The sequence below is a fragment of the Phycodurus eques genome, chromosome 4, assembly GCF_024500275.1.
Source record: "Phycodurus eques isolate BA_2022a chromosome 4, UOR_Pequ_1.1, whole genome shotgun sequence".
Lineage (NCBI taxonomy): Eukaryota > Metazoa > Chordata > Actinopteri > Syngnathiformes > Syngnathidae > Phycodurus > Phycodurus eques.
The window spans coordinates 25,584,632-25,605,447 of NC_084528.1; the positions used below are offsets into that span (position 1 = coordinate 25,584,632).

Consider the following 20,816-nt stretch of genomic DNA (forward strand, 5'->3'; position numbering starts at 1 on the left):
TTTCTTGACAGTGAGAGACTGACAACAGGCCCTAAGGAATACTTTAAAAAGTGTCTTTTACTAAGTTTGAATGTGCTTAATGCCTGTGCGAGTTATAAAACTATACAAAAAATGTTGTATATGTTATCTCTACAGTGCAGATTCTCACCTATTGCAGGCAATAATACAAATAATCATAATCATCAACAGAACAACTACTGTACAAATAGGGTGTCATTTGTGGTTTCTTGTCATGATGTACTCGGAACATGCTAAAACACATATCTTCCATGTCGCGGCCGTTTGCAATGAATCAATTCCAAGACTCGTGAGACTTGTTTTGCTAACCATTTTGGGCTTACTGTATTCAACTTCCAAAGACGTTGTTTAAATGAACAATCAAAACAGCTTTCGTACTGTTTCAGTTGAAAAACAACATTTACAATAATTTGACTCCACTGATTATTTCTATTCTCTTTTTTCAACACCTACATTGGGCTCGTGACCGAGTGTTCTAGGGACTTTTGTTTTTTGGAACTCTGTGGCTCATTTCTAGTCACATGTTTATTTATTTTGCGGAAGGTGCCAGTCATCATGAATAACTGGCGAGAAACTATCGTATAAGGAAATTGTACGGCACACCTATGTTGACAAATTGTGCTGGAACGCATAAAAGTGATGTGGCGGGCCAGATTTGGCCCCTGAACCTTTAGTTTGACACGTACGCTCTGAGAGGTTCTAACGCGCTTGTCTCGGTTCAAAGTCCTGCTGATGTTGTTCATTTTATCTGTGCGTCCCGTGAGGCCTTTCGCTCGCTTTCTGCAGCAGCGCGACTCCCACATCCTGGCCTTCGAGTCAGGGGCGTGCGGGTGGGGTTCTTTGGTCAGACCCGCACCGAGGGCAGGAACTCGCCGTCACCGCAAAGATTTATGAAGTGGCCCCCGGGGGCCAGGTTGAAGCTTCCCTGGCAGCGCTCGTGAAACAAAAAACATCCACACGGGAGGAGTGCTCAGCACACGTTTTTGTCTGCTGCTGTCTGCACAGCTGATGGGGCACACGGGAAGGAGCGAGGCACAAGTTCAAAAACATCCCAAAAAAAAAAATAACTCCTGAGTATGGCTAAAAGATGCTGACCATATCTACTAGCATTTATAAAAGTAATACATACATATTAATATATATATATATATATATATATATATATATAAACTAACTTATTTTCTCAAGATATGGCGTTCTCGTACAATTAATGTACTGTAACTGAATTCTTAAAATATAATGTTGAGTTTTAGTTTAGAACCATGACTTAATACTTGGCAAATTATACATTTTTTCCCTCCAAATTTTTTTTTTCATAAGACATTGAACATTTTCTCACATTACTATAACTTTTTTAATGCAAATACAAATTTTTGCCTCAAATAATTATTTTAGTCTTGGCTTTTGTCATACAATTATGACATAAGTATTACCAAACTTTTTTTCTCATTTCATAATATTCTACAATCTAGATTTATTTTTCCTCGCAACTGACTTTCTCTTGTAAAATTATGATTTATTCTCATCAAATTAGGATTTTTTTGTCATATTATTCTAAACATCCATCCATACATCCATCGTCTTCTGTTTATTGATTATTGTAACCGATTTCAGATTATTAAAAAAAAAACATTTTCTCATATTATCCTCAATGTATTTTGTAAAAAAATAAATACATAAATAGAAAACATTTTTCTCACAATATAATAATGTAATTATTGTAAAATACAACTAGAAGTAAGGAAACTATCCATCAAGGATATTATGACTACAAGATGACAGCAAAGCACTACTTTTGTCTAAAGGAAGAGCGTCCTCAGTTCACTAAAACATAGTTTGCGGGCACCAAGATGCCACAAGACGGCAGCAAAGCAATGGAGGATAGCTTCCAAAAATAATATGTGATTTAGTGAACTGCAAATATACAAATATCACTGCACAGGCAAAAAATAATAATAATAATAATCCACAAGAAGCAGAGAATCTTTGTCCTGGTCGCTTTGGGCTGAGAGTACAGGCCATTAGAGACGTAAGTGGGACCATTTAGCCAGACCGCTCGGCCCTTTTGGGACACTAAAAGTGGCACGGCCTGGCGAGACGACTCTATTATCTCATGTATAATCAAAGGCGGGACAGCTGAGGGTCTGATTAATGGCCTCCGCCCGGCCGACCAGGGCCGCATTTAGACAGAGAGCTGCCATTAGTGGCGCTGCAGATAGACGCGTAGCGTAAACAGCATCAACGCGCCTGTCAACAACACGGCCGCGTCCGACCCCGGGCCGCCTCGTGCTCACCCGAAACCATCTGCTTCCACGCTCCCTTTGCTATTTTGGTGCCCTCCTCAGGTTATTTGATGGATGCGGTCGCAGCTTAACTAAAGGTCACGTCTTGCCCAGAGGTTAGACTGTTTGAGGCAGGGAGCTCCCACTGGCTCCTCCGCAAGCGAAATGAGAGACGAAACACCACAAGAACACAAGTGGAGCTTCACAATGCTACCGGGATGCTTAACGAGCGGCGATGCAGTGCTAGCTTCAAGTGGAAAATATGTCCCAAAGTTCAATTTTGGGAGTTACGCAGCTCAGTTGACCTCATTTCAGCCAGCATTAAAGGATTACAATGAAGCCTCGCTTATATCAGTGGCCATCGGGTCCGAGACCAGCCTCACATAGCAAAATTCCGGGAGTAATTGCCTCCACAGCAAAAGGTTGATAAATCCCTATAAATGCCACAAGAAGCACTACTTTGGTCTAAATTAAACTCCTTAACTCACTTCAGCATAGTTGTTTGGCATCGAGATGCCACAAAAAATCTTTTGCCTAAACGAAACCCCTGACAGCAAAGTACTTATTTTGTCTCAACGAAGCTCCTCAACTCACTTCAGTATTGTTCCTTGACAACAAAATGCCACAAGATAGCAGGAAAGGACCACTTTTGCCGAGATGAAACTCTTCAATCGATTTCAACAGAGTTCATTGGCACCAAAATGCCACAAGATGGCGACTAAGCACTACTTTTGTCAAAAATGAAGCTTTTCAATTCACTTCAACATTATTCCTTGGTACCAAGATGCCACAAAGTAAAACTTTTACTGCTTTGGCCTGAGCACAGAAATAGAAAAGCGAATAATGGGACATACGTTCCAAAAGAACGTTACAAATGTGTAAGGTCAGGATTGGCGAATTGTGAATATGCAGGGGTTCATTGTATAGAAAAGTCCAAATTTCACCAGCAATTCGTGAATAGCCCTAATCGTAATATTAGAAGGCATTTTTGTTTTTCCTGCAAAATTTGACTTATTCTTGTAATACCATGACTTTATTCTTAAATGCAACTTTTTGTTTAGAAAACTTAATTTAATCTGACTTCTTTCCCTCATAACGGAATATTTAATTTTTCATAAAATCATTATCTCATAACATTGTTTTAAACATTTCATTTCTGTAGAATTACACCTTTTTTTTCTCACAATATTATAGCATTTTTGGGGGGTAAATTTGGACTTTTTCCCATTATAATGCTAAAACTTATTTTCTTGCTTTATTATAAATGTATTGGAACGTGTATAAGTGATCCAAACAACAAGTTTGGTTCCGCAAGTGCCCGCAATGGAAGTGGGAGCGGCATCACAGAACAGTTTGCCGTTGCAAAACGTCTGCTCCGGTTTGGACTCCCGAGTTTCCCGTCAAGGGAGAATCTTAAATTAGCGCATTTGGCGAGCGTGACGGCCAAGCAGAAACGTCTCTTCGTAATGAAGACATCAGCGTGGACGTCTGACTGCCTCTCCAAAGTGTTTCCACTTAATTACGCTGCAGTGCTGCTTTCATGTGGTTACGGTAGAGGGGGGGAAAGGCCATAAAAGACACAGTTTTACAGAGAGGCTAATAACGGCCTCGCATCCCCACGCAACACGTCACTTTTTGCAATTTTCTATTGGACGCTCTCCATCACGCAAAACGGGAAGATTTATCCCCCTCGTGCTTCCACGCGGACGGAATTTTGGGATGTTTCAAAACCATTAAAACATATTTATAGAATATGAGAGAGCTGACTTCTGCCAGAAGAATAATGTTCACTCGGAACACCATCAAATCATGCATAGGCCTCCATTTTGAACATTATTCCTCATTCATTGCGGAATAAAAAAAACAACTAATCTTTGAATTTTTAGAGGGTACATATTGAAAAAAATAATAATGAAATAAAAGTAATAATGTGAAATTAATTAATTAAAGTGTATGTGTTTACAGAATTCAGCAAAAATTAGTTAACCAAATTCGATAAAAAAAATATTAAAATTTTATAAAACTTGTGATCCAGCAAGAAGCAGTAGTAGTAATATTTAGTATGAGTCAGCACACAGACAACGAAATAACAAGACTAGACATGCGGGTGTCACTTTATATCATTGGTGCCAAACATGCGGCCCACGGACCGAAACTGGCCCACTGGGGGGTACAATCCGGCCCGCAGGATGAATTTGAAAGTGAAAAAAATACATAACACATTGTGGTGGTGGGGACTTGGGAATTTTTATGCTCATTTAGAAAATGAACTGGTAATGATTCCTAGGTCTTCGTGAGTTGATTTAATTTTAATGTGCAATATTATAGTTTTCAGTTCCAAATACAGTAAGCTGTATCTGGCCCCTTTATATTGTGGCCAACCACAACGAATTCCAACAGGTGTGCAAGAGAACGGGAGTACCGTGAGCGCAGCGGTGGAACCAGTAGTAGCACAAGTCCACGGCCAGGAAGGAGAGCCACCAGGTCCAGGGCGAGTCCCAGGGCAGCTCCAGAAGGCGGAAGTTCTCCCACACGTACACGTAGGCCGACAGCTCCAGACCTCGCATCAGCAGCCTCGAGGGAGGTCCAGTCTACGCTTACTTAATTGCACGCATTCAGCGCGTAATCGCATTCACAAATTACAGTATTCTGCTACCGTGATTTAAGAGCCAAAATTTCAGTTACAAATACAATGTGAACGGTTAAATAAATGTAGCAATTGAGGTACTGCAATGTCCTCGCAGGAAACACCAAAATACAAAATGTAAACACTCGCAAGGAGTTGGCCACAACTCACGTCGAGATGCTTCTATTAACACTAATTGGTCATGTTTTAGATGTCACTCATGAGGGCACACCATTTAAAGTCTCACACACACACACGATTAAAATGTGAATGCACACGTCAAAATGTGAAATAATTTAATAAATTGCCCATTTATTTTGACTTAAATGACTTTTTTCAATCACTTAAGGAACTTTCTAAGTATTTATGTACTAGAATTTATATTTATTTTATTCATGCTTTAAGTATATTTATAGAATATGGCACAACAAAAACCTTCCATTATGTATTGAAATGAAGTCATTATTAAGTAATTCAGTATTACAATAAGGTATTTATAATTTCCCCTAAAAAAATATTTCATGCCAAATAAATTACAAAAAAAAAATAATAATAATAAAAAATAATAAAAATAAATAAATAAATAAAATCAATTAATATAAATAATTTAAAAAACAAACACTTATGAAACTGATAATTTTTAAAAAAAAATTTATTTCACAATTGTATTAATTAATGGATAATTTTATAAATTAGTTCACTTTTATAAATAATGTATGTATATTTTAATAACTAAATTCAATCAAATTCATTTTGATTACCGGTATATTTCACACTTTTATGTATTCATATTAAATTATTTATTATGATGTAAATAACTATATGTTATACAAATTTTTGATCTTCTATTCTTATAAAGGGAAGCCTGCCGACAGAAATTTCATTGGATATCTTGAATAACTTTTTTTTTTTTTTTTTTTTTTTGCAATAAGCAGCTTTAATCTTGAATATAATCATTTCTGACTCTGTTGCTCATGTTCATTCATGAATGGACCATTTATTAAAATAATTGTAAAGAATGAATTCACATTGCAATGGCTGTAATGTATTTAAATTGAAGGTGAGCACTCACAGCGGGAGTCGCGAGGTCATCCCTAAGGACACGGAGATGATGGCGTCAGCGACGTTGCAAAGTTTTGCCCCCGACATCAGCGAGCCCAGCAGCATCTCCAGGACCACCAGGCCCAGGAACAAAGGGTTGGCCTGCACACACAAACACAATCACACAATCACGACTCAGTACCGTTTTAGCGAGTAAAAACAGGACATCCAGTGTTGCTTTTAGCGGGCTATTTGCTTTGGATCAGCTGAGAAAAAGAAGGCAACTTTCAAGTGTGGTCATCCGTGATGTTTGCTTCCCAGCAGCACCGGCTTGGAGGAAGCCGCCAAGGCACACCCTCGTTTGACAAGTACAGTACCCCCCCCCCCCCCCCTCCCAAAAAAAAAAACATGAAAAAAGCTCAATAAAAACAGGTAGTATATGCAGCTACCATATTTACATAATATTTAATGGGCTACATGTGTGTAATGTACCATACTGTATTTACGGTACATATTTAATGTTCTATACACCTCTAATGTACCACACATCATATTTAATGTTCCATACACATGTAATATACCATATTTACATTCCATTTCATGTATGTACCTGTATATACAACATAACATACTGTACGTACATTTAATGTACTCAAAAACCTTCTTTTATATAAAAAAAAATACATTTGAATAGACATCAAAATGCAGAAATATTGTAAGCAAGACATTTCCTCAAACATAAAATACCATTTTTTTGGGTTGTTGCAAACACAAAATACCATGCATTTTTGACTTTTTGAACTCTTTTCCTTAATTTTCAAATTACAGTACTTTCTATTATACATTATACATAAAATGAATAACTGCAAATAAACAACAAATTTACTGCCTGCAGTTCCATTATTGGAGCCGGGGGGGGCGCCTTGTGTCCTCTCTCCCCCCCCTCCCCTCTCTGTTTTCAGCACCTGTCTTCAAGCAGCCTCATCACCACCGGTGTATATAAGCCTGCCTGTTCCTGGAAATCCTTGCCTAAGTATTGCAGCCTCTCCTAGCGGTACCACGGCCCACTGTATGTCAGGTAAGCTATACCTTTTCTCGCTTCCCTTGTTAACTCTTGCGTCTCCTTGTTCCCAGTGCTCCCCTGTGTTCCTGACCCACGTCATTCCTGCCACCAAGCCAGCCGCCTGTTCTGTCTACTGCCTGCCGCCTGCTAACACATCCGGGAGCACCTCCGTAACCTTTCCTCATTGAAATGTTCATCATTTTACATTTGCCTCCGCCTGCTCTTGGGTCCAGCTACTCCCCACACGTGACAGAATACTTGGGCCACTATGGACCCAGCAACTCCGGAGTCTCTGAAGAACGCAAGGTGCCCACATTGGACGACACGACAAAAACCTGCAAGAAATCACTGTTACGCTCCACTCCCTTTCGCAACGTCTCCCTCCTTTCCCAACAGATTCAATCCCTTCAACCCCCTGTAAACCCGCAGCTGCCGAGCCACCCCGCTTCCCGTACAAAGAACCTCATGTCCTTCCGCCCGAGCCCTACCCCAGGGACCTAGGTGCATCTAGCCAGTTTATTCTTAATTTCTCACTCATATTCAATATCCAATCGTACAGTTATCCCACCGAACGTTCCAAAGTAGCATTTGTCACTAACCTCCTCGGCGGCAAAGCAGCACAATGGTCCACTTCATTATGGCAAAACTCCTCTCCGGTACTTCATTCGATTATTTTTCCGCTGAACTCTGCAAAGTATTTGATCACCCAGTTCAAGGCAAAGAAACCATCCGTCGTCACCTCACGCTCACACAGTGCGCTAAATCGGCAGCGGAATATTCCATTGAGTTCCGGATATTGGCAGGTGAATGCGGGTGGGACGACACGGCGCTGTGGGGGGGGGATTTTTTTAAATGGCCTCTCCGACCAACTCAAGGATGAGCTAGCGGTCCGGGACGAGCCCTCCACTGTCGAGGATCTCATTGCCCTTTCCATTCAGCTTGATAACCGACTGCGAGAGAGAGTACGAGAGAGGAGGGTCCGCGTATGTAAGAATCCTCCCACTCCGAGCACCACGCAGTCGGCTTCTCGCCCGCCTCCCGCACAGTCTCCCGCAGTTCCTTCACTCCCCGCAGCTACCACAGAGCCCATGCAAATTGGTAAAACTCGTCGAGAACCACAGGAGCGTCAGCGTCGAGTCATCCAGCAACTGTATATCTACTGCGGTCAATCCGGTCACTTTATTTCCTCAGGCCCCCTCCGATCAAAAGACCAGGCTCACCGCGACCCAAGAGCGCCGTGGTGAGCCAAACCTCCATTCGCCAAAGCTCTCCCTCTCGCATGCATTATAGTTTCTGCTCAGAACACCTTATAGATTCCGGTGCCGACCACCACCTCCATTTCCGTCCCCGAAGAAAGTCACAGCCCTGGATGGCCCAATCATCTCCCCCGTTACCCTCCAAACAGTGCCATTCACCTTGCTCATTTCGGGTAATCACCCTGATTACCCCATTAGTCCTCGGAATTCCCTGACTCAAAAAACACAACCCCGCCATCGACTGGACACACTTAGACATCACCGGATGGAGCCCTCACTGCCACTCACACTGCCTGCTCTCAGCTATACCGCCCTCTGATAAATCGCCACCCTCGACGTTATCTCTAAAGGACAACTACAACCCGACCCTGCCAAGATCCAAGCCGTCGTTAACTGGCCCACTCCCACCACCCGCAAACTGCCACGTTTCCTTGGATTCGCTAATTTCTACCGTCGATTCATCCGTAATTACAGCAAGATCGCAATTCCCCTCACTAGCCTCACATCCACCAGCTCCCCCTTTCAGTGGAACCCAGCAGCATCCCAAGCATTTAGTCAACTCAAGACCCTTTTCACCAGTGCGCCCATTCTTCGCCACCCCGACCCCTCCCTCCAGTTCGGGGTCGAGGTTGACGCATCGGACACGGAGGCAGGGGCTGTCCTCTCGCAGCAGGACCCCGCGACCCATAAACTTCACCCATGCCTTTTTTCCCCCGTCGTCTGTCCCCTGCCGAGAGGAACTATGCCGTATGCAACCGAGAGCTACTGGCCATTGTATGGGCCTTGGAAGAGTGGAGGCACTGGCTGGAGGGGACTGAACTACTCATTCATCATTTGGACAAACCACAAGAATCTCTCTTGCATCCGTTCCGCCAAACGCCTTAACCTTCAAAAAGCTTGCTGGGCTCTCTTCTTGAGCAGGTTTAATTTCAGTCTCTCCTTCCGTCCTGGATCCAAAAACGGCAAACCACATGCCCTGTCTCGACTTTACACACCCCCCTCCAGCCCTGACGAACCGGAACCTATCCTTCCTTCCTCATGCTTCATTGGAGCAGCCACTTGGCAGATCAAACAGGTGGTTCAGGAGGCCCAAAAGACTCACCCGGATCCCAAGACTGGGCCTCCAAACCACCTGTTCGTACCAGATTCCGCACGCTCTGACGTTCTTCGAACTCACCTGCCATCCCGGCATCACCCGCACCATTCAGTTCGTCCAAGCCTGCTCCGAGGGAAGTCTTCACACCTGCCCCCAGCTGGGGTGCTGCATCCATTGCCAATCCCTAGCCACCCATATCGCTCTGGACTTTGTTACCGGTCTACCTCCTTCTGAAGGTAACTATCATTCTCACTATTTTCGATCGCTTTTCCAAATCAGTCCATTACTTACCCCTCCCCATTCTTGGCTTGCTATGGTTACCAACACCCATTATTTAAAGAGCAGGCAGTGGCAGTCCCCACCGTCGAGGATCATCTACGGAGAATCCAGGCAGTGTGGAAAGACGTCCAAGCAGTGTTGACCTGGTCCGCCGTACGTAATAAACAGCTCGCGGACCGTCATCGCTCCTCGATGCCCGAAGACAAGTTGGGCCAATTTGTCTGGCTTTCTTCTCACGACCTACCGGTTCAGACAGAGTCCCGGAAACTCACTCTGCGTTTCCTTGGTCCCTTCCCCATTACAAAGATCAATCCCACTTCCGTCCAATTGAAGCTTCCAGTCTCTGAAAATTCATCGCACATTCCACATCTCTTTGCTGAAGCCTGTCTCCACCTGCGCCCTGAGCCCTCCGGCCGAACCCCCTCCACCCCCCGGGTTATTGACGACCATCCGGCCTTAACGGTGTCACGCATCCTCGACGAGAGGCCTAGGGGGGTGGGGTTCCCGGACCTTGTCGACTGGGAAGGGTATGGGCCGGAGGAGCGTTCTTGGATTTCCTGGAAGCTCATCCTCGATCCTGCTCTTTTGGATGACTTCTACGCGACTCACCCGGGGAAGCCTGGCAGGATGTCGGGAGGCGCCCGTTGAGAAGGGGGTACTGTCATATACTGCCCTGCAGTTCCATTATTGGAACTGGGAGGACACTTTGTGTCCTCTCCCCCCTCCCCTCTCTGTTTTCAGCACCTGTCTTCAATTGGCCTCATCACCACCGGCGTATATAAGCCTGCCTGTTCCCAGAAATACTCACCTAAGTATTGTAGCTTCTCCTAGCAGTACCTTGGCCCACCTTGTGTCAAGTAACCTATACTGTTGCTCGCTTCCCTTGTTAATTCTTGTCTCCTTGTTCCCAGTGCTCCCCTCTGTTCCTGCCCCACGTCATTCCTGCCACCAAGCCAGCCGCCTGTTCTGTCCACAGCCTGTCACCTGTCCACGCCGCCGCCTGCCAACACATCCAGGACAACCTCCATAACCTTTCCTCAAACTGTTCTACACTACACGAACGACTGCACCTCAGCGCACCCGACTGTCAAACACCTGAAGTTTGCAGGTGACACCACTGTCATCGGCCTCATCAAAGACGGTGACGAGTCTGCATATCGACAGGAAGCGGAGCGGCTAGCTGTGGTGCGGCCGACACAACCTGGAGCTGAACACGCTCAAGACTGTAGAGATGATCGTGGACTTCAGGAGGCATCCCTCACGTTGTCCAGCTGCCTTGTGTCAACCGTCGAAACCTTCAAGTTCCTGGGAATTACAGTCTTTCAGGACCTGAAGTGGGCGACCAACATCAACTCCGTCCTCAAAAAGGCCCAGCAGAGGATGTACTTCCTGCGGCTTCTGAGAAAGCACGGCCTGCCACCGGAGCTGCTGAGACAGTTCTACACAGCGGTAATCGAATCAGTCCTGTCTTCTTCCATCACAGTCTGGTTTGGTGCTGCTACAAAAAAGGACAAACTCCGACTGCAACAGACAATCAAAACTGCTGAAAGGGTTGTCGGTACCCCCCTACCCACCCTTGAGGAGTTGCACGCTACCAGAACTAAGACAAGTGTGCAAAATCCTTTCGGACCCTCCGCATCCCGGTCACCAGCTCTTCCAGCTCCTTCCCTCAGGTAGGCGCTACCGATCAATGCAAACTAGAACTAGCAGACATTCCAACAGCTTCTTCCCTCTTGCGATCAACTTCTTAAACACCTAACCTACAATTTCATTACAACAAGCTGGCAATTTTTTGACTTGTTTGTTGTCACATTTCTGTGGGGCCAATTATGTATTACTCGTGCACTCACTGTAGTTGTCTCGCCATGCTGCACTATTTGCATATACTGGCCACTCATGCCACGACTCGTCACTTTAAACCGCATACACTCCTTGAAGTCTCGGCGCCCTTTGCACAATGGTCATTGCACCGGACTATTGCAATATTAGTCATTCGAACTGCTCTAAGTGCTAGAGGACTCTGCATCTTTTTGCACAATTGTCAAAAAAATAAAATAAAATAAAATGTACCAGCATTACCAGATAACCAGCAACCCTTTACTGCTCAGTGACTGTTGTTTTTTTTTTTTTGTCAATGTCTTTGTCTCCAAAGTGTTCTGTAAATTGACTGTCTGTTGTCTTACTAGAGCGGCTCCAACTACCAGAGACAAATTCCTTGTTTTTTGGACATACTTGGCAAATAAAGATGATTCTGATTCATCATTTTACATCTGCCTCCGCCTGCTCTTGCGTCCAGCTACTCCCCACACGTGACATGTTTGTCCATTTCTGCTACAGTCACATTGTCGGATAGTTGATTAATAATCCTTTTTTTTTTAAATCCATATTTAGAAGGATGAAGTCTCATTTACTGCCATGACGCTATCGGAAGTGTTCCACTCGGGAGCAAAAAAAGATGAGAATAGTATCGTTTTAAGCGTGTTGAGTGCATCCTGCGTTTTGTTGTTCGACTGAATAAATGCTGAGACATGCCCCCGCCCCTCTGGAAAACATGTTATGACATCTTAACAGCTCTGTCAAACATGGAACTAATTACCGCTGCTCAATTTTATCTGCCAGACACATAGCCATAGCAGCAACGTGTGTGTGCGCGCATGCATGTGTGCAGAGCAACACCAGGGAGTCGTCATCACGCACAGAAATTCCAACATCTGGTCGCAGACTGCTATGAACACGTCCAAGTCAAAAGTCCCAATTCCCCCAGAGTAATAGTTTATTTTGCAATTGTTTGGTGTTTTCGTCGTGAAAAGTAGCAACAGGTACTACCTACCCCCACCCCCAAAAAAAGACACAGTGAAAGGGTTTGGTACAATTGTGTATAAATAAAATACACTGGCCTTCCGACTAAGTATTGACAGGATCTGGACCACTTTTTTTGGCACCCTCCATGTAACAGGTCTGTTCCATTCGGTAGGTGAATCCAGTTTCTAGCGTACTGGGTTAGTTATTTGCAATTGTTAGTTATAATTCATTATTTTTAAAAACGGTGGCATTCCTGCTAAATGTTAACAAAAATGACAGCTCATTACCACTTTTTGGCGCCCTTCAATTGAGCTGGTGGATATCTAAATGGGAAGGCATTAGATACGACCTTTGATCGCTGTTTTTGAGAGTTACGGTTCCATTTGGTTTTCAAGTTCCATTTTCGAGAATTATATATTTTTTTTAATTCATTCCTGCAAAAGAACAAAAATGGATACATTTGGTGCACCATTTTCCAAGTGTTACAGTTTTCAAGTGTTTACGGTTCCATTCCGTTTAGGATGCAAGTTCCATTCACGTGGAGTAGTATTTTGGTTTTATAAAATTATTTTTCCAACTAAAACTTTACCAAAGAAATAACAGATCTATACCATTTTCTGGAGCTTCCATGGCAGCAGGAGGGTACCTAAACAGGGCAGCACTAGATATAATTTGAGAGCATTGTGTTATGCAAGTGTTATGAGGGGCTTTTCCACCAACCAGCCTCGGAACTTTGAGGTTCGTGGTAGTAGGAGTTCCTGGGAGCAAAAGGTTCCTGTGGCCCATGTGGTTTGTGTTTCCATCACACTTATTAGTTCAGGATAGATTAAATAAATCTCATTCACTGGCATTGACAGCTGTTGAATTCAAATATCCATGTTAACATGGAGGACTGGCATAGAATGTGTTTTAAGCAAATGCGGTTGATATTCCTCATTAGTGACACATACTGGATCTAAAGAAAATGCTGGCATTTCAAGCTTTCCAGTTAATGTCTTATTTTATATCTCAATCTAAATGCGAATATTTTTGATATCTTCAAAACCAAACCCTTTATTTGTCCAGGTGAGGCTATTGAGAACTGATTCTCATTTGCAGTGCCAACCTGGCTGCAGACAATCTTTGAGGCAGGGAGTTTTATTATAACCCATAAATAAAAACAGAATACAATGATTTGCAAATCGTGTTCAACCTATATTTAATTGAATACATTACAAAGACATTTAATGTTCAAACTGATATACTTTATTGTTTTTAGCAAATAATCGTTAACTTAGAATTTTATGGCTGCAGCACGTTCCAAAAAAGCTGGGACGGTCATGTTTACCACTGTGTTACATCACCTTTTCATTGTAGGTGGAATTCTTTCCCATTCTTGCTTGATGTACAGCGTCAGCTGTTCAACAGTCCGGGGTCTCCGTTGTCGTATTTTACGCTTCATAATGCGCCACACATTTTCAATGGGAGATAGGTCTGGACTGCAGGCAGGCCAGTCTAGTACCCGCACTCTTTTACTGCGAAGCCACGCTTTTGTAGCACGTGCAGAATGTGGTTTGGCATTGTCTTTCTGAAAAAAGCAGGGGCATCCATTAAAAAGATGTTGCTTGGATGGCAGCATATGTTTCTCCAAAACCTCTATGTACCTTTCAGCAGTAATGGTGCCTTCACAGATGTGTAAGTTACCCATGCCATTTGCACTAACACATCCCCATACCATCACAGATGCTGGATTTTAGTTCTTTTCCTCTTTGGCCCGAGGACACGATGTCCACAATTTCCAAAAACAATTTGAAATGTAGACTCGACGGACCACAGAACACTTTTCCACTTTGCATCAGTCCATCTTAGATGAGCTCGGGCCCAGAGAAGCCTTCCCTCTTTCAGGCAGTGATTTCTCCAGATTCTCCGAACCTTTTGATGATATTATGGAGCATAGATGATGAAATCCCTAAATTCCTTGCAATTGTACCTTGAGGAACATTGTCATTAAACTGTTCCACTATTTTCTCACGCACTTGTTCACAAAGAGGTGAATCTCGCCCCATCTTTGCTTGCGAATGACTGAGCAATTCAGGGAAGCTCCTTTTCTACCCAATCATGGCACCCACCTGTTCCCAATTAGCCTGTTCACCTGTGGGATGTTCCAAACAGGTGTTTGATGAGCCATTCCTCAACTTTCTCAGTCTTTTTTGCCACCTGTCCCAGCTTTCTTGGAACGTGTTGTAGCCATAAAATTCTAAGTTAATGATTATTTGCTAAAAACAAAGTTTATCAGTTGGAACATTAAATATCTTGTCTTTGTAGTGTATTCAATTAAATATAGGTTGAACATGATTTGCAAATCGTGCCAACTTCATTGGACATTTTCCATAAAGTATGCCAAACTTATATGATATCCATCTTAAAGTCATATCAGTAGGACAAAAGTGGCACGAGTAGAGGAATAATACATTATTAGTAAAACACAGTCGTTCAACAAGTGCACTGAAATCGTCTATCTTTATCAAAGATATGGAGTAAATGCTCAAAGGGCTTTCCATAGCTGAGTATATTTGACACTGTTTGCACTTTTGTAGCCTTTACGCACAGCTTTTTGTCGGGTATAATTTTGTTCCTCGTGTGGAACATTTGCTGACCAGATGTGGGCGCGTTTCCCTCGATTCATACGGCGTGCCGAGGTCACGCTTGACATAAAACATGGCGGCTGACAAGACACTTTTATCCCCGCCTTCACTGTGGCAAAAAGACTGTAAATCCAATGTGGTCCACTCTTGCAAAAAGGAGAGCTCTTTTCTTTTCTTTCTTTAATGTGGAAATTAATTAAAACACAAAACAAAAACTGCTGAGTCATTCATTCAGGCATTATTTGTTCTTATAAGCAAATTGGTTTAGTGACAATTGGTTTAATGACAATTCGTGAGGCCAACTTTCAAATGGCATAACATGTTCACACGCTGTCAAATGACACCTGGATTTATTTAAGGATAGTTTGCACACAGGGATTTTGAAAAGTAAGTTCATAGAATAATTTCCCTTCGACTCCAAGATAATAAGAAAATAATAAAAACCTGTAGCGCTATTCGGGCATTTTAGCCAATCAGAAGGCAGAACAAAGTAATTTCATGATTTACAATGGTCCATTGAGGTGTAAAAAATAAATAAATAAATAAATATATATATATAGATAGATAGATGGATAGAGAGATGGATAGAGAGATCTATCTATATATATATAGATCTATCTATATATATATATAGATATATATATCTATATGTATATAGATATAGATATCTATATATCTATGTCTATCTATATATCTATATATATAGATATAGATATATATAGATATAGATATAGATATAGATAGATATAGATATATATAGATATAGATATATATATAGATATATAGATAGATATAGATATGTATATATATATCGATATATAGATAGACATAGATCTATAGATATGTATAGATATATAGATATATATAGATAGATATAGAGATATAGGTATATATATCTATCTATCTATCTCTATCTATATATATAGATATATAGATTGTTTTTCAAGAGTCACTCGTGGTTTTGGTTTGGTTTGTTTATTGAAACTTAAACTGAAACAAAGTAGATGAACTTCACAGGCTAAAACCTACATAAACTGAGAATATTTGTGGTACTGTTTGTTTCTCTTTATGGTTCACTTCTTTCTGTTTTTGTTCATATGTGCTCAATTAGGAGCTCTTGTGCTTCACTCGTGGTGCATTTTGCCTAAAGTGTGACACATATTGTCCTCATTGTTGGTCTTCTAGACAAAGCTTTCACTGTTTCAGCCCCGCAGCATGTGAATTATGAGCCATTACACCAAGCCAAGCATAACTGCAATGACAATCACTTTTCACACTGAAAGAACCTTCCGATCTGTGGCCGCTTGCCCTAAAGTAGGATATCATGTGGCAGGCGCACCCAATCACAAAGATGGACTGAGAGGACGTGATCAATGTCAGCTTGAGGCAAATTTTGAGTTGGAAAAAGAAAACAAAAAAAGAGCAGTGATGAACTGTCCATCGCAAACCTTTTGTTTAGGGCGAGTCCACGAAATTATCAATACAATTTGGCGTTGACTTTGTCGCCCCTTTGTCTACTATACCTGCTTCTAATTGGGGCTCATTTGGGTGAATTTCCTAACAGGAGTTCGTCAAAGTATGAGCCCAGCATTTTGTCCAAAATGGCTGCATTTAACCAAAGTGAACGACTTCCTGTTCAATTTCAGGTATGGGTCCTTGAGACTTTTTTGTGCGTCCTGTTATGATAGATTTAGATAAACACATGATAGATTTCCTCTCATTGACTGGCTTTTATTTACGTTTCGAGAATCCTCAAATTAACTCCCAAGCTTTGACGTCATATTCCGCATTTGTTGGCGTGGGCAAAAAAAAAAAAAAAAAAAAAAAGCTTTTCAATTTAGTATCGCCCATCTGTCTAGGATACCTGCTTCCATTTGGGACTCGTTTGTGTACATTTCTTAGCAGCAGTTCAGCAAAGCACGAGGCAGTGAAATTCCCCGAAAATGACTGCTTCAAACCAAAATGGCTGACTTCCTGTGAAATTTTGGGCATGGGTTCTCGAGACTTTTTCGTACGTCCTGTCATGATGGACATGTCCACCCAGTTCAGGGTAGATCGGTGAAACTGGTGTCTGGGGCTAATTTCTTCTCCCTTTCCGAGAATTCTCAAACCGCTCGTCAGAATTTGACGCCATGCTCCGCCCACATTAAATAGCGAAGGCCATAAAAGTTTCGCAATTTACAATCATCCATCTGTCTAAGATACCTGCTTCTGATTTAGGCTTATTTGGATACATTTTGTAGTAGGAGTTCATCAAGGTAACATGCCTGGAAAGTTTTTGTTTTGTTTTGTTTGGTTTTTTTTCTTTCTTAACTTTACTGGGGGCACTTCTAACTGAATTTTAACCCATAAACTGTGTGGTCTATATCCAGTATATAATGGTATATTGAGTTACAAGTGCCCCAACGAACTCGTTTTCCAGGTAACAAGCCGTCGCTCGGTTGTTGTTGTTTATTTCCTCTCTGTTACGAGCAAGCTTCAGCTACTGTACGTTGCTGTTCGTGTAAAGTGGGGGGGGGGGGAAAGGAAAGCCAAAGTCATCAATACATTTTCCTTCATTCATACATTTTCCGGACCGCTTTATCCTCACGAGGGTTGCGGGCGTGCTGGAGCCTATCCCCTGAACCGGGGGATAGGGATTTGAACCTCAGAACTGTGAGGCAGATGTCCTAACCAGTCGGTCGCCGTGCCACCAATACACTCTCATCCATTTATTAAACAAGACAAACAGCCAAACGCACAAATACAAGATGAGAACGCACGCAAGGAGCTGCTGTAGGCCACAACTCACGCCCAGACGCTCACACGCAGACTAACCGACAAGCCCCTGACGAGACTACATAATTCAATGAACGTTCATGTCGGTGGAGGCAAAAGACGGAAAAGATGGTCACGCATCAAACGACTGCCACAGGAAGTCTCTGGCCAACCGCATCGCGAAGGGATGCGGCTTCGGGAAGAAGGACGCAGCTTTTCTAGGCGTCCGAGCGTGCGTAATTACAACCATTGTGTCGGCCGCGTGACGCACTGCTGACTTTAAATCCCCGTGGCCCAAAAATGTCTTATTTTATTTTCCAATTGAACGGTGGACGGAAAGTCAAAGGAAACGACCAACTCTCTCCATCCTTTGCGTTCACATTTAATTCAAGTAGGATGGTACATTTTTTTGCCAGTAATTATTTTTTTCTGGATGAACTGACCAACAAGTAATCTGTGACGAATCCATTTTTGACACCGTGAAATCGATCAAATTATCGAGTTTGTATGTCAAATTAGCTTCCAACACCAGTGCATTCCTTTGATACTAAATCTAACACGCATGTTCATCATATTTTTTTAAAACCTACAGTGTGAAATGCACGAACAGTCTGCCATTGTGGTTTGTAGATCAAATGTTTTGAGGATTTTGCAGGCCACGTAAAATGATGTGGCGGACCGGATCTGGTCCCCGGACGTTGAGTTTGACAACTGTGCACTAAAAGTAAAATTAGTAACACAATAATAATGTATAAATAATAAAGTCAGCATCCTTGGGTCGTTTAAGTAGGTAGTAATATTAATAATAAAAGTATTATGAATTAGAAAAAGCTGCTGAAAACAAAACAAATGTACGTATATAAGAACACATTACGAAATATATAGTAATGCTAAAATGACCCAAACAAATGTACTTCAGATTTTTCTATATTCAGCTCGTTTTGTATTTATAATAATAATAATAATTATTATTATTATTATTACTAATAATAATTTTGCCATAATAATAATTAATTATTATTATTATTATGGCAAAATTATGGCGGCACGGTGTGAGACTGGTCAGCACATCTGCCTCACAGTTCTGAGGACCCGGGTTCAATCCCCGGCCCCGCGTGTGTGGAGTTTGCACGTTCTCCCCGTGCCTGCGTGGGTTTTCTCGGGGCACTCCGGTTTCCTCCCACATCCCAAAAACATGCGTGGTAGGTTGACTGAGGACTCCACATTGCCCGGAGGTGTGTTTGCGTGCGCAAATGGTTGTTTGTTTCTATGTGCGCTGCGATTGGCTGGCAACCGGTTCAGTGTGTTCTCCGGAAAGTGGATGGAAGGGTGGATGGATGGTAAATTATACATTAACATCATAACCCAATGTCATTTACTGTCTTTGTCAAGGCAGAATATTTGCATTAAATGTCATATGAGTGTGTACCTAATTAAGTGTCTAGTTAATGTTCTATTTTTTTTTTTTTTTCCTGTTGGACAACTCTGGAAAGGTGTTTAGTTAATTATTAATTCGTCTCGTTAATTCGTTTTTTTTATATATATATATATATATATATATATATATATATAAATATATGCATACACATTTTTGGTAGTTTCCAGAGTAATTCGGTGGTGCGTTTTAGGGACCCACCTGATGGACGTACTCGGGGACCTCTTCCAGCCGCTCGAAGGACGACTCGTTCGGCGTGAGCAAGTACAACATTGCTCGGATCCTCGGCGGTACCGGCCCGTCCGCCATGATATCCACCTGCCCAGGTAACAACAACCAGAAGGAGAAGAAGAAGAAGAAGGACGGACGAGGGTTTCACTTTTTCGCCTCTGCTCTGTTTATTTATCAGCTTCTTGGGAGGCGAAGTAGGTCAGCTGTGCAAGAGTCACACGTTCCCTCATGAATATGGTAATGATCTTCACGTTAATCATTTTGGGGATTTGCGCCATCATTAGCCGCCAAGTCTCGCGAGACTTCACGTGAGGGGAACAAAGTTATATGGAGCAAAGTTTTATTTAGAGTACCATTGGATGTGAGCCTAACCACATACTTTATGGTTGTTGTTAAATTACTGCCCTCCATTTTTGTCCAATTTTATTTTTGACATCAGTTAATTTGGATGATGTCACATTAAATTCTCAAGAGTGTACTGTATAAACAGAACATTGGTTGCATTAATTTCGATGTAAAATGTATTTATTCATTTGTCTTGTATAAAATGTAACATGATATAAAAAAATATACAATTTTACATATAGTTAACATTTTGTATTACTTTTATTACATAGGTTAATTAAATGTAACCAATCAACGTTATAAACATGATAATTATTAATAAAATACTCCTTTACATATTTTGTATACAACTTTTTTTTAACCTTATCTACATGTGTATGACCTGGCCAAAAAGTGTGGTACAAGTACCACGACGCGAGGATCCCATACTTCAATATGTTACAGCATCTTGATTTTTCTTTTAATCCAGTACAATAGACTGGTTAAAGTCCCTGTAACGTGAAAAGAAAAATACCACAAATTTGTGTTGACGAGTGTCGTTAACAAGGCTGCCAAATTTAAATTGTGATAGAAATTGGCATGTAAATAAAATGAGGCTCAGAAATCGGGAAAAATCTCCCAGCTCTCAGACGCTGTGAGCATGTCCGCTGAATGCGATGAAAACACACCCCACTCAATTTTCAGCTGTCACTCAAATAGGTTTGTACAGTAAGTGCTCTACTGTCTGTAGCGTGAGCCACAGACTGAACGTGTGACGCGGTTTTAAAAAAAACATTCGACTTTCCCTGAAGTGTCTGTGTTTTGTGCAGCCATAGACAAAACACACAAATCCGAGCGAGGCGACGATTTATTGGACGACGGCAGCCCGCAGGCTAGCGAGCTACATCGCCAACACCGGTCCACTAGCCTAGTGGGCTAGCGAGCACCAGATACCACTAATGGCATGACGAAGCGCGGTACT

General features: G+C 42.1%; 1 protein-coding gene across 1 annotated transcript in view; it reads right to left on the reverse strand.

Annotated features, from left to right (window-relative positions):
- Window positions 1-19,659, reverse strand: part of agmo (alkylglycerol monooxygenase) — a 55,261-nt gene extending 35,602 nt beyond the window's left edge. The window contains exons 1-3 of the mRNA XM_061675745.1: window positions 19,481-19,659; window positions 5,999-6,129; window positions 4,723-4,874 (exon numbers count right to left, since the gene is read on the reverse strand). Of these exons, the coding sequence (XP_061531729.1) occupies window positions 4,723-4,874; window positions 5,999-6,129; window positions 19,481-19,588 (391 nt within the window). The 5' untranslated portion in view covers window positions 19,589-19,659. The remainder of the gene's footprint in view (window positions 1-4,722; window positions 4,875-5,998; window positions 6,130-19,480) is intronic.
- Between the last annotated feature and the right edge of the window lie 1,157 nt (window positions 19,660-20,816).